The sequence below is a fragment of the Oncorhynchus kisutch genome, linkage group LG7 (assembly GCF_002021735.2).
Source record: "Oncorhynchus kisutch isolate 150728-3 linkage group LG7, Okis_V2, whole genome shotgun sequence".
Taxonomy (NCBI): domain Eukaryota; kingdom Metazoa; phylum Chordata; class Actinopteri; order Salmoniformes; family Salmonidae; genus Oncorhynchus; species Oncorhynchus kisutch.
In genome coordinates this window covers 22,335,649-22,350,602 of record NC_034180.2, presented here as the reverse complement: position 1 = coordinate 22,350,602, position 14,954 = coordinate 22,335,649, and the positions used below count along the sequence as shown (strand labels likewise).

At 44.2% G+C, this 14,954-nt stretch overlaps 1 protein-coding gene across 2 annotated transcripts in view; it reads left to right on the top strand.

The window, feature by feature from the left end:
* Window positions 1-1,349: 1,349 nt before the first annotated feature.
* ccdc85ca (coiled-coil domain containing 85C, a) overlaps window positions 1,350-14,954 on the top strand; it is a 59,322-nt gene continuing 45,717 nt past the window's right edge. The window contains exon 1 of one of the 2 annotated variants that reach the window (XM_031828673.1): window positions 1,350-2,873. In XM_031828673.1, the coding sequence (XP_031684533.1) occupies window positions 2,162-2,873 (712 nt within the window). In that variant the 5' untranslated portion in view covers window positions 1,350-2,161. The remainder of the gene's footprint in view (window positions 2,874-14,954) is intronic. The other variant, XM_020487087.2, reaches the window with a different exon arrangement.

Below are 14,954 nucleotides of genomic sequence, written 5' to 3'. Positions count from 1 at the left end.
AACCCACTGGGCACAGACACCAATTCAACATCTATTTCACGTTGGTTCAAAGTATTTGAAATGACATGGAAACAACGTTCATTCAACCAATGCGTGCCCAGTGGGAAGGCTCTACTTTTATCTACCTGCTCCAACTAGGCTATGTTTCTACTTGCTGAGTAAACTCAGCTCCGTATACAGTACATCTCAATGGAGTTGATTTGCGATGAGTTTTAGCGGAGTGTACCTCCGACATCGAGTCGATATCAGTTGTTACTTGTAGAAATGTCCATTCTTTAATGCGTACCTTGCACATATGTTTGTCCTCTGTAACTGTGTTGTTTTCTTTAGGTGCCGCAATCCGCAGTTTTTTTTTAAATAAAATGTGCTTTTTACGTGACCTCCGCCAAGGGAGCAGTTGTTTGTTCATGGATAAAGAGCAGATTGCATGGCATATTTCTTCTTTCTTTCTAGGGATGCATAGAATTATGTTTAAAAAAAAATAAATTAAAACGATGAATTCCAACTCCCACTGACAACTGTATAACAATCAGGACAAGTGTAGCACATGGGGATGTGTGAAGCTTACTCCTCAGCCTGAAGTGTCCCCACCTGCACCAGCGAATAGCTAGAAGTCGCTAGCTTGGACATACCAGTAGTTTACAATTCAACCGAGAGTATTGGAAGTGAAATGTTACAATTGACCCCATAGGCAGGGTTAAATCTGTGCTGAAGGGTTAAATGTAACATTGTCATCAATGGTAAAAATGAAGGGCAATTGAAAAATGTTATGATTTGAAACTGATATTTGGATGAAAATAAACAAAACGGACAAAAAGTTGACAAAATATATATATTTACATTAGCATTCAAAGGTATGAATTTGACTTTTTCTACAGTATAATCTTAAATTGTACTGGGAAATTTGATGTAAAGAAGTTAAATGTTATATTATATCATTCATTTGAGTGTAATTGGAGTCTTGTGAGAAAATACAACAATAATTATTGTTATCAACTAAGCTGTACCAATCAAAAGACTTCTCCTTACTGATAAAATTATATGTGATTAGATATATGGCGAATTTCCACAGATCAATCATTTGAAAAAGAGAGGCAGCCAGAATATTCACTTTAGGCCAAAACATATATATATTTTAAGTAAATAAAACAAAACATATGCTTCAAAATGTATGAGTAGATGGCTTGACAGAAATGGTAGCAGAAGGTGAATGTTGAACTTTTGTTGCACACATATCCAGATGGTGCTGCGTACTATTTTGCGCATTGACGCTGTCGGTGTGTTTGATTGGTAAGCATAATGTGTTCACCACACATAACGCACTGCAACTGCCTCTGCAACGCAATGCTGTAAGGAAAACGCAGCGTTCCATTGGAAATGAATGTCCTTCTGGTGTACCAAAATGGTTCACTCTCGGTGGGATCGAGGCGTTCAGCTCGAAGCTGCCACAGGATGAGGAGAGGAGAGGGCGAGTTTAATCCATCAGATTCCAACCTAACTGCCATGATGGAGGACAACATTTAACGAGAATGCTATAATGTATCCATAGTGTGCACTTTCGGCTTACTTGAAAATGAGGAATTTATATACGAGCTCGTCCGCGGGATTGCTTAATTGGAACATTTCTGGAACTTTCTTTTGAATATTGGCTGGCTGAAAGCAAGCCCGTGCTGTGGACACACGCGACCTCTGACATCACGGATTTACGCAGCGCTTGTTGACGATCAGCGAGGCTGTGGGAGATCCTTCCCAGTCTGTGGTTGGTGAATCCGGTGTCCAAGAAGACCGCCTCTCTCCGCGTCTGTCCAGTGCGTTAAAGCGAGTTAGGCGTCTCAGAGAGGAGGTACCGGGATGAAAACGAAAAACTGTTTTTTTGCGATTTTGCAGAATTTTACAAGGGGATTACGGTTCTGTTGCCTGCCTGCTTGCCTGCCAATTTGGGTCACCTGCTTAGCTCCAAGGCGCTTTTATTAGGCTCCACATTCCTGCCCAGTGTTGAATTAATCTTTACCCTTCATGTCGCATTGGAATAATTTCATCTATCATGGATTTGATTTTCTTTTACAAAGTCACCGTTGAGGCTCGGTTAGACATCCTATAGATTCGGACACTGTAAGCTACCATCGAACTCACCAATATAGCGCAACATCAGGAGGGGAACATGGCCAAAAATGCCCCAGGCGGACCGTTGCGGGATGACTTAAGCAAGCTCTCCGGAGAGGAGCTCTCCAGGCTCGGCAAAGACGAGCTGATCAGGAGGCTACGGAAAACGGATAACGAGAAAATGTACTTAATGGTGGAGCACGGGAACATGATGAAAGATGTGAACCGGAGACTACAGGTCCATCTCCATGAGATCCGCAGCCTCAAAGAGATCAACCAGAAGCTTCAGGATGATAACCACGAACTCCGGGAGCTCTGCTGTTTCCTGGACGACGACCGACAGAAGGGTAAGAAGCTGTCACGGGAGTGGCAACGCTTCGGCCGCTACACCGCCGGATCGATGTGGAAGGATGTCGGGGTGTACCATCAGAAGCTGAAGGATCTGGAAGCCAACCAGGACTCTGTGATGCGGGAGAACCTGGAACTGAAAGAGATCATTCTGATGCTGGATGAGGAGAGGAACGGAGCCGGGTCACGGAGCTCCATAGATTCCCAGTCCAGCCTGACCAACCTGAACGGGGGCACGGGAACCGTTAGGGACGTCGGGGACGGGAGCAGTACCTCCAGCACCGGCAGCGCCGGTAGTCCTGACCACCACCACAACCACGTACACAAGCCAAACGAGGGAAAAATAGCATCCCTGCGGAGGTCTATGGACGACCTATCGCTGGCGTCACACATCCACCTGCGCATTCCTAATGGACTGAATGGTGAGTCCATATAATAATGACTGTACATATAGAATCCTATGAATTCTAGGATATCTGTGGGTGATTCTATCTACAGAGTGCTACAAGATCCCCAATGTTCCCCTTAATATTGATGATGATGAGGATCTTCATTTTACAGGCTACATCTTTAGTTTGTTATAGGCCTAACATGCATAAATGGTTGAGATGATATATTTGTTGAATGTATAGCCTGCATATGAAACATGAGCCATTAGGAATCTACCCTAGCTGGGTGTGTGAGTAGAGAAAGTGAAGGAGAGTTTAATATGCCTATAGCCTAGAACACAAGTTACTTGGAGGTGTGAATTGAAGCCCTATCCAAAAACGATATACTAGGGCTACTTTTGACCAGAGCCTTGTAGTGCACTATATAGGGATTAGGGAATATAATTTTACCACCCCACTTGTCATACTGATGCCCTTCCCTCACACCTGTTTGACATCAGTGTTCCAGTGACATGATAATAGCAGTCCTTTCAGATAGGAGTCAGGCCAGGGACACGCCCAGGCCATGTATGACCTTCTGGCCTGTGAGTCAAAAACCTGAAAAGTCTTTAAAACAATGTTCCTCCCCGCCTTTGATTGCGCTCAGCATTTCAATCTAATCTCGTCAGGCACCTACAACCAAATGTTTGCCCTGTGTCCTCTGTCACAAGACACTCATGTGCAGTGCAACCTAATGTAAAATGTGTAAGATGCTTATTTGTCTGTTCATTGTCAGCTAGTATACTATACTTAAACATCTCCTTGAAAAGTTAACTAGGCCTGCCTGTCATGCCCTGTTACATAGTAATAACACTGGTCTGACCGGGTCCAGAGGAATTTCACAGTGCTGTTAGTGATGAGTGGTAGATAAGGGATGTAAAAATATGTGGATGTGGGTAATTCCGGTGAATTTCCTCATCCTCACACCTTTCCACACATCCTGTCCACGAAGGTACTTCAAGGAAAATGCTTGACAAGATTTGATGGATTTATTGTATTCATTGGAATTCGTAACATATCCGAATTGCACAAAAAAAAAAAATATATATATATATATATATATATAATTTTTTGTTGTTGCAGGACTTAACATATCACAATCACGTAGTACACAATTTTCGAGGACCCGTTTTGGCTTGTAAGCACTACTTTCAAAACTATTGGCTGAAATTATATAAAAGCTCTGGAGCATGACTTTAATAGTTGCAGCTAGTATTCACAAGAGTGTTTGAGAGTGTGTTGAACGTGATGGATGTTGATGGATGTTGGTGATGGTGGTTCAGGTTCAGGAACCTCTGCAGAGTTGGTTTAGAGGTGTCAGTACATTATTGACTGACAAGACTGAAAGTAGACTGAGAATAGACGGATACTTCAGTCATCATGTTTACATTGAGGAAGCGAAGAAACACACACACACACACACACACACACACACACACACACACACACACACACACACACACACACACACACACACACACACACACCCCTCGCTGCACGGCTCGAGGGGATGTTTGCTCTCCGGGTTTGTAGGGAAACCATTAAACACATGGTCACGGTGTGAAATGCCAGCACAGCAGTTCTCCTGTACTGTGGGTCACCAGATACACACACACACTGCTGTCTCTCTTTTTCAGTCTGGAGGACCCTACACACTGGAGAGGCGATAAGCAGAAGACACAAACTTTGAACACGCGTGCTAGCTAAGTAGTGAGTGGGTACCAGGAAACATACAATAAAACACTAATGCCTGCAATATATCATACATATTTGAAGAAGGTCGTTTCATAATGAAACGGGCAGTTAGACTGAAGCTACACTTCATAGTGTATCCATGTGGACTTTGTTGATTGTTTTTGTCAATTGACTTTGGTGGTTAAGGGGTCACGTGATGGTGTTACTGAGAGGAGTCACAGATGGTGTCACAAACGTATCCATCAGGGACACAGCCATGGTGTTTGGTTCCTCGAGACTAAGATGGCCACCGTCATGTTGACAGTGTTGATGGTGACAGTGTTGACGGTAAACGGTCCTTGTCCTGGACAGATGGCGTCTCTAATTACCTCAACTCTGTGCTGCATGGCAGACCTAATGAGGATTATTTAACTGAGGGTGTGTCCCAAACGGCGCCCTATTCCCTTTATAGTGCACTACTTTTGACCAGGATCCATAAGGCTCTGATCAAATGTAATGCACTATATGGAGAATAAGGTGCCACTTGGGACGCACTCTAACTAACGCCCTCCTCTCAGCGAGCAGCAGGGCAAGGGCGACATGGTGCTAAGTCGCCTCAGTAAGTCACCTTGTTCAAATCAATACAGAACCCACTGACTGAGCTCTGCAAACTGTCCATCTGCTGACATTTTAAGTATGACCCAGGCCAGGCCTCATAGCAGTCAAACTGTGTTCAACTTTTAGACAAGGCCTGTTTAACTTCATAGACATCTAGCTCTTTGTTGAAGAGTTGAAATGACCCAGTCTACTAATGGATCCTTCCTATCAACCAGATAAAGTCTTTATCTTATCTTAGATATGCACTTAACACTATCCCCTCACCTTCCACTCCCTCGTCCTAAACTACCTCTATCCTATTTGTCCAATAGTCCTACTCCCGAGTCCCTCAAACCCCCCTTTTCACCAGATGATAAACTCATATGCTACAGTGAGGATAGTTGGCTGGACAATGCATCACATCAATACAGCTACAGTACAGACGATACTGAAGCAGTGTGCCCTTATGTGTGGCTCTTTTGTCCATACGGTTAAGGCTAATCAATGTGTCGCGTCCCAAATAGCACCCTATTCCCTACACAGTGCACTACTTTTGCCCAGAGCTCAACGTGTCCAAAACGGCAACCTGTTTCCATCGAGAATAGGGTGCCATTTGGGACGCATCCAATGTGTGAAATGGCTGGTGGTCGCCGTGACAAAGCAATTGTTAGTGTGGGCATACAGCCCTGTATGGGGCCTTTGCTATTGAATACGTTGATGGACAAACTGTATTGATCATAGTGCCACTGTTGCGTGAATAATAATGTGGCCTGGTGTTGGCACAAGCTGCTAAGCTCCTGGCTGGCTGGTGAATTCTGATTGGTTCATTGTCACAGTGTCACAGATCCAAAACCTATTTGGTATGGTTCAGCACTGGCTTGTCCTACCTGTCAAACATGTATAGACATTAATTAACAGTTAATGTTCAACTAAGCTATTTACCTAGTTATTATTGCGTTATTACATGGTTAGATGTTAATGAACCATATCATAACTTGTAATAACCTAATTGTTTTCTCTTTCTCTGCTGGTCAAGAGTCAGCCAGTCCTTCTCACTCATATGTTGTTGACCTTCTATCCCGACCAAGGCTGATGCCTCACCTCCAGCATTCTCTCTCTGTGAAGCAGAGGTCCTTGTGGGATTGCCTGTGGCTGTCAATCAAAGAGTTATAGCCTGTTTATTGGTTCCCTGTGATCTTTGGCCTATTAAATCAGCCGCTGAGGCTGAGGGGAAGGAGGTGCTACTGTGTCGCTGTCAGTTTTACCCGCTGCTTTTATTTACTAGCCGGACCATGTGGGAGGGCTGTTTCAGTTGCAGTTTTAGCCTCTCGTGTGTATGTGTGTGTGTGTGTGTGTGTGTGTGTGTGTGTGTGTGGGAATATATGTAAGATGAGAGAGCCCACTTGTTGAGAATAGTCCTGACTGTAAATCCCCAAGATTAATTCCACCGCTGCATCAGAGGAAAAGGCCCGGGCAACGGACGCTTTCTCACAGCTGTGTGTGTCATCTTAAAGTGGCAGCCGGTCCTCTTCTAGTTGTGTATGTGTCTGTGATATACTGTACATCCCATTTATCTGGCACGCCGTTTGTGTTTGTGTGTGTGCCTATGTGTGAGTTCATCATATAGGTGTGGCAGGCAGCCTAGTGGTTAGAGCTTTGGGCCAGTAACCGAAAGGTTGCTAGTTTGAATCCCTGAGCTGGCAAGGTACAAGTCTGTTGTTCTGCTGCTGAAAAAGGCAGTTAACCCACTGTTCCTAGGCTCAAATCAAATCAAATCAAATTTTATTTGTCACATACACATGGTTAGCAGATGTTAATGCGAGTGTAGCGAAATGCTTGTGCTTCTAGTTCCGACAATGCAGTAATAACCAACAAGTAATCTAACTAACAATTCCAAAACTACTGTCTTATACACAGTGTAAGGGGATAAAGAATATGTACATAAGGATATATGAATGAGTGATGGTACAGAGCAGCAGAGGCAAGATACAGTAGATGGTATCGAGTACAGTGTATACATATGAGATGAGTATGTAAACAAAGTGGCATAGTTAAAGTGGCTAGTGATACATGTATTACATAAGGATGCAGTCGATGATATAGAGTACAGTATATACGTATGCATATGAGATTAATAATGTAGGGTAAGTAACATTATATAAGGTAGCATTGTTTAAGGTGGCTAGTGATATATTTACATCATTTCCCATCAATTCCCATTATTAAAGTGGCTGGAGTTGATTCAGTGTCAGTGTCGGTGTGTTGGCAGCAGCCACTCAATGTTAGTGGTGGCTGTTTAACAGTCTGATGGCCTTGAGATAGAAGCTGTTTTTCAGTCTCTCGGTCCCTGCTTTGATGCACCTGTACTGACCTCGCCTTCTGAATGATAGCGGGGTGAACAGGCAGTGGCTCGGGTGGTTGATGTCCTTGATGATCTTTATGGCCTTCCTGTAACATCGGGTGGTGTAGGTGTCCTGGAGGGCAGGTAGTTTGCCCCCGGTGATGCGTTGTGCAGACCTCACTACCCTCTGGAGAGCCTTACGGTTGAGGGCGGAGCAGTTGCCGTACCAGGCGGTGATACAGCCCGCCAGGATGCTCTCGATTGTGCATCTGTAGAAGTTTGTGTGCTTGAGTGCTTTTGGTGACAAGCCAAATTTCTTCAGCCTCCTGAGGTTGAAGAGGCGCTGCTGCGCCTTCTTCACGATGCTGTCTGTGTGAGTGGACCAATTCAGTTTGTCTGTGATGTGTATGCCGAGGAACTTAAAACTTGCTACCCTCTCCACTACTGTTCCATCGATGTGGATAGGGGGGTGTTCCCTCTGCTGTTTCCTGAAGTCCACAATCATCTCCTTAGTTTTGTTGACGTTGAGTGTGAGGTTATTTTCCTGACACCACACTCCGAGGGCCCTCACCTCCTCCCTGTATGCCGTCTCGTCGTTGTTGATAATCAAGCCTACCACTGTTGTGTCGTCCGCAAACTTGATGATTGAGTTGGAGGCGTGCGTGGCCACGCAGTCGTGGGTGAACAGGGAGTACAGGAGAGGACTCAGAACGCACCCTTGTGGGGCCCCAGTGTTGAGGATCAGCGGGGAGGAGATGTTGTTGCCTTCCCTCACCACCTGGGGGCGGCCCGTCAGGAAGTCCAGTATCCAGTTGCACAGGGCGGGCTCGAGACCCAGGGTCTCGAGCTTGATGACGAGCTTGGAGGGTACTAATGGTGTTGAATGCCGAGCTGTAGTCGATGAACAGCATTCTCACATAGGTATTCCTCTTGTCCAGATGGGTTAGGGCAGTGTGCAGTGTGGTTGAGATTGCATCGTCTGTGGACCTATTTGGGCGGTAAGCAAATTGGAGTGGGTCTAGGGTGTCAGGTAGGGTGGAGGTGATATGGTCCTTGACTAGTCTCTCAAAGCACTTCATGATGACGGAAGTGAGTGCTAGCTCAGTTACCTTAGCTTTCTTGGGAACAGGAACAATGGTGGCCCTCTTGAAGCATGTGGGAACAGCAGACTGGTATAGGGATTGATTGAATATGTCCGTAAACACACCGGCCAGCTGGTCTGCGCATGCTCTGAGGGCGCGGCTGGGGATGCCGTCTGGGCCTGCAGCCTTGCGAGGGTTAACACGTTTAAATGTCTTACTCACCTCGGCTGCAGTGAAGGAGAGACCACATGTTTTCGTTGCAGGCCGTGTCAGTGGCACTGTATTGTCCTCAAAGCGGGCAAAAAAGTTATTTAGTCTGCCTGGGAGCAAGACATCCTGGTCCGTGACTGGGCTGGATTTCTTCCTGTAGTCCGTGATTGACTGTAGACCCTGCCACATGCCTCTTGTGTCTGAGCCGTTGAATTGAGATTCTACTTTGTCTCTGTACTGACGCTTAGCTTGTTTGATAGCCTTGCGGAGGGAATAGCTGCACTGTTTGTATTCGGTCATGTTACCAGACACCTTGCCCTGATTAAAAGCAGTGGTTCGCGCTTTCAGTTTCACGCGAATGCTGCCATCAATCCACGGTTTCTGGTTAGGGAATGTTTTAATCGTTGCTATGGGAACGACATCTTCAACGCACGTTCTAATGAACTCGCACACCGAATCAGCGTATTCGTCAATATTGTTATCTGACGCAATACGAAACATATCCCAGTCCACGTGATGGAAGCAGTCTTGGAGTGTGGAGTCAGCTTGGTCGGACCAGCGTTGGACAGACCTCAGCGTGGGAGCCTCTTGTTTTAGTTTCTGTCTGTAGGCAGGGATCAACAAAATTGAGTCGTGGTCAGCTTTTCCGAAAGGGGGGCGGGGCAGGGCCTTATATGCGTCGCGGAAGTTAGAGTAACAATGGTCCAAGGTCTTTCCACCCCTGGTTGCGCAATCGATATGCTGATAAAATTTAGGGAGTCTTGTTTTCAGATTAGCCTTGTTAAAATCCCCAGCTACAATGAATGCAGCCTCCGGATAAATGGTTTCCAGTTTGCAAATTCTAAATTCTAAATCAGGCGAACAGAAGGATTTGAGTTCCTGTATGTTTCTTTCATCACACCATGTCTCGTTAGCCATAAGGCATACGCCCCCGCCCCTCTTCTTACCAGAAAGATGTTTGTTTCTGTCGGCGCGATGCGTGGAGAAACCCGTTGGCTACACCGCCTCGGATAGCGTCTCTCCAGTGAGCCATGTTTCCGTGAAGCAAAGAACGTTACAGTCTCTGATGTCCCTCTGGAATGCTACCCTTGCTCGGATTTCATCAACCTTGTTGTCAAGAGACTGGACATTGGCAAGAAGAATGCTAGGGAGTGGTGCACGGTGTGCCCGTCTCCGGAGTCTGACCAGAAGACCGCCTCGTTTCCCTCTTTTTCGGAGTCGTTTTTTTGGGTCGCTGCATGGGATCCACTCCGTTGTCCTGTTTGTAAGGCAGAACACAGGATCCGCGTCGCGAAAAACATATTCTTGGTCGTACTGATGGTGAGTTGACGCTGATCTTATATTCAGTAGTTCTTCTCGACTGTATGTAATGAAACCTAAGATGACCTGGGGTACTAATGTAAGCTGTCATTGTAAATAAGAATTTGTTCTTAACTGACTTACCTAGTTAAATAAAGGTCTCTGGGCAGATGCCGAAAACAGTGAAGCTGATCGGTCGAGGGAGGAGTACGTCTTTTTGTATATGACAAGGAAATATTCTTATCTTTATTGTCAAATTTGTTGCACCTTTAATTCATGCACATTTTCTCAGAAAAAAAAGTATATTTCAACACTGTCTGCTCAGGCAAATTTGCAAACGGAATAAACTTGGAACCAATCAGAACTCCTGTAGATACCCCTTGTGATGAAGGCAGCCAATGGCCTGTTTCTAAGATGTAAAAATAGCCTCTGATCTGCTGTCAGTGTGTTAAGATGAAATAATGCTTTCTCCCAAAGACTGAAATAAGATTATATATACAAAGTATGTGGACACCCCTTCAAATTAGTGGCTTCGGCTATTTCAGCCACACCCATTGCTGACAGGTGTATAAAATCGAGCACACAACCATGCAATCTCCAAAGACAAAACTTGGTAGTAGAATGACCTTACTGAAGAGCTCAGTGAATTTCAATGTGGCACCGTCATAGGATGCCACCTTTCCAACAAGTCAGTTTGTCAAATGTCTACACTGTTAGAGAAGCCCCAGTCAACTGTAAGTACTGTTATTATGAAGTGGAAACGTCTAGGAGCAACAACGGCTCAGCCGCGCAGTGGTAGGCCATACAAGCTCAAAGAACCGGACCTCAGAGTGCTAAAGTGGGTACCGCATAAAAATGAGCTGTCCTCGGTTGCAACACTCCCTACAAAGTTCCAAACGTCCGCTGGAAACAATGTCAGCACAATAACTGTTAGTCGGGAGCTTCATGAAATGGTTTCCATGGCCGAGCAGCCGCACACAATCCTAAGAACACCATGCGCAATGCCAAGTGTCGGCTGGAGTGGTGTAAAGCTCACCGCCATTGGACTCTGGAGCAGTGGAAATGCGTTCTCTGGAGTGATGAATCACGCTTCACGATCTGGCAGTCCAACGGACAAATCTGGTTTTGGCGGATGCCAGGAGAACGCTATCTGCCCCAATGCATAGTGCAAACTGTAAAGTTTGGTGGAGGAGGAATAATGGTCTGGGGCTGTTTTTCATGTTTTGGGCTAGGCCCTTTTGTTCCAGTGAAGGGAAATATTAACGCTACAGCATACAATGACATTCTAGACGATTCTGTGCTTCCAAGGACCTTTCCTGTTTCAGCATGACAATTCCCCCGTGCACAAAGTGAGGTCATTACAGAAATAGTTTGTTGAGATCGGCGTGGAAGAACTAGACTGGCCTACACAGAGCCCTGACCACAACCCCTTCGAACACCTTTGGGATGATTGAAACGCTGACTGCAAGCCAGGCCTAATCGCCTAACATCAGTGCCAGACCTCACTAATGCTCTTGTGAATGGAAGCAAGTCCCCGCAGCAATGTTCCAACATCTAGTGGAAAGCCTTCCCAGAAGAGTGGAGGCTGTTATAGCAGCAAAGGGGGGGGGGGGGGGGGGGGTCAATTTTAATGTGTTACAGTTTGCTGTTTACAGTTGACTAGCCTAGCCAGCCAGCTAATACTGTAAATGTCATTGTGCCTGCTCATGAAGCTAGTGTTTCATGAGCCATCGCTCTGTCAGTGAATTACATTTTGAATCATGTTTTGGCATGATTGTCTCATTACAAGTAGCTAGCTGCAGGCTTAAAGAAACATTTGATCATATCATTTGCATGGAACACCCCAAAAAAGCATGTCGATAAAAAGCTGTGTGTCATGTATGCTAGAACGGAGGTTTAAAAGCGACAAGAGACATATGCATATTAGCCAATACCAGATGAGATCTCAAATAGCAGCTTCTCAATATCATGGTGGGCATGTATAATGTTGGATGCATTGGAATTTAAAGGTATGGAGAATGATAAAGAGCCTGTACGGTTATAGAACAAGCAGTTGGTAAATGAATGTTTGGGTTTCAAATACTAAATATTCAGTGAGTGTGAAAATGCATATTTAGATGGTTTAAATGATTAATTTTCATAAAATTGAACTATGGTCCTGTGTCTATACAGATCCACACTTCTCAGTGTTAAATGGACACACCGCTTAGTGTAAAGCCTTATTTTTGTGTTTCCCAGAGTGCTTTGCCTTTCTGGTGAATTGTAGAGGTACCACCCTTGACTGTAGTTGTTAGTGACAGATATATGGTTGCAGTCTTTTTTTTGTCCTTCTCCAAGTGAGATACTAAACAAATTGCTTTCATTCAAATGTAATTATTCAACACAATACAAGTATTTAATAGGGCCTTATTTTGAGATCCTAGGTTTACCTGCAAGTCACATTATGCTGTCTTAAAAAGTGATGTGTAATTCGTATTGGGATCGAGCCAGAGTTGGCCAACATTTAAAGTGTTTATTCACTCAATTTGTATTCAGAATGACTGCCTGACAGGGAAATTTAAAATAGGAGTTTACCAAAACCATCTAAATTGGAACAACCATTTCAGTGGTAATAAGTCCAAGTAACAAATTTAATTAGTTTAGAAAAATCAGTTTGTATATGTGAGTAGCATAAGATGAATTAATCAATCAATGTACATGTAAAAACAGAGATATTAAACAAACAAGAAAAACAAATCAACCTGAAATAGAGTATACAGGGAAATAGTGATGGGCGTGGTTTAGTTTTAACACTGGTTACTAACACCAACACTGGGGTTCTTTTGCACCAATCCATGTTCATTTAACACTTACAGAGTTCATTTAACACCCAAATCAACACTAGAAATGTCACACTGAAAAATCAACACTAGAAATGTCACACTGAAAAATCAACACTAGAAATGTCACACTGAAAAATCAACACTAGCTAACACTGGCATGTTTTCCATAATGTACGTTTCATACAAATACATTCGAACAAAGAACACCGTCACAAATAGTGTTTCACCATTTAATGTGTATGGAAACAGATAGCAAAGGTGTCTCAGGCAGTATTTGAAGTATCTAAATCTACTGTAACCTAACAACCAATGTATTTCAAGTGCCGTGGACGGCACAAGCTTACAATGTTACAGTCCAGAAATGAGAGCTTTACCATCGATGCCAAAAGCCCGGGCCTCTGATGGAGATGATACAACTATCATCAACGAATGCTTCAGTATTCTGTCTAGGAGCATTTGTGTGCCCAGGCCCCGTAGTCGTATCGAAAGGATCCCACCCTGGTCACCAATGTAGCTGATCGATGTAGAGAGAAAACAAATGCCTTAGCAGAATGTAATCTAAAGCTTGTGTGGTCCAGAGATGAGAACTCCACCATGTATGGCCAACGCCTGGGCTCCTGATGGGGACAATGTAATTATCACCACTGCATGTTACAAGAGTCAATTCATCTGTTTGCCACCTGTTAAACTGATTCTACATTGAATTTAGTCTTCAACATAGTTGGAGTTCTTCAACTCTAAAATGCATGAGACTGTGTCAGACAAAACCCACAAAGAAAACAGGCAAAATGCGGTCTTCAAAATGCAGGGCTAGTTCAAACTGCAGTAGGATGGTTCTGCTCACAGGTGAATGAATCAGCCCATGCTTGGTGAATAGCATTTGGTTGATCTCTGGGAGCAGGACACAGGAGAGCCGACTAGATCATGTGAGACAAAAGTGAAAGCACAATAATGGAGTTTGTGAGCTGGATTATGTGGCATTTCGTCAGCATGAATGAAATTAGTGGGTCCTACTGTAACGGGTGTCGTCGTCTGAAGAGGAGGAATCGGACCAAAGCGCGGCGGGGTAAGTGTTCATGACTTTTTATTTAAACTGAACACTATAACAAAATAACAAAGAGAATAAACGAAACCTAAACAGTCCTGTCAGGTGCAAAAAACACTAAACAGAAAATAACTACCCACAAAACATAGGAGGGAAAACGCTACCCAAGTATGGTTCCCAATCAGAGGCAACGATAGTCAGCCGTCCCTGATTGAAAACCATACCCGGCCAAAACAAAGAAATACAAAACATAGAAAAAGGAACATAGAATGCCCACCCAAATCACACCCTGACCAAACCAAAATAGAGACATAAAAAGCTCTCTAAGGTCAGGGCGTGACACCTACCTTGATGACTATATTAGCTATACACTACCTGTCCTATAGATTTTTGTAGTTTTAAATTATGACTTTGAATAAACTGCTATCTAAAAACGCTCCTTGTCCTGGAAAGACATGCTAGCTAACGATAAAGCTATCTGCTCCTGCTAGCTAGTAACACATCAACTTGTTGTAACTAGCTAGCTAACTAGAAGCTAGCTACACTACTAAGGTTGCTGCGTTCTAAGTTGGGAGTCGTTTTACAGCTTGCATTGATGGTATCACGTTAATATAACTAAATAGTTAGATGACAAAAAATAAATAATACTTGACCTAATTGCAGATTGTCAGACGGAGATCTCTCTCTCTCTCTCTCTCGAGCTGTCTCCAGCTATCTACTACATAAGATACGGATAACGTGATTGGCAGACAGAGATCTCTCTCTCTCTCTCTCTCTCGAGCTGTCTCCAGCTATCTACTACCTTAGATACGGATAACGTGTTTGGCAGACGGAGATCTCTCTCTCTCTCTCGAGCTGTCTCCAGCTATCTACTACCTTAGATACGGATAACGTGATTGGCAGACGGAGATCTCTCTCTCTCTCTCTCGAGCTGTCTCCAGCTATCTACTACCTTAGATACGGATAACGTGATTGGCATACGGAGATCTCTCTCTCTCTCTCTCG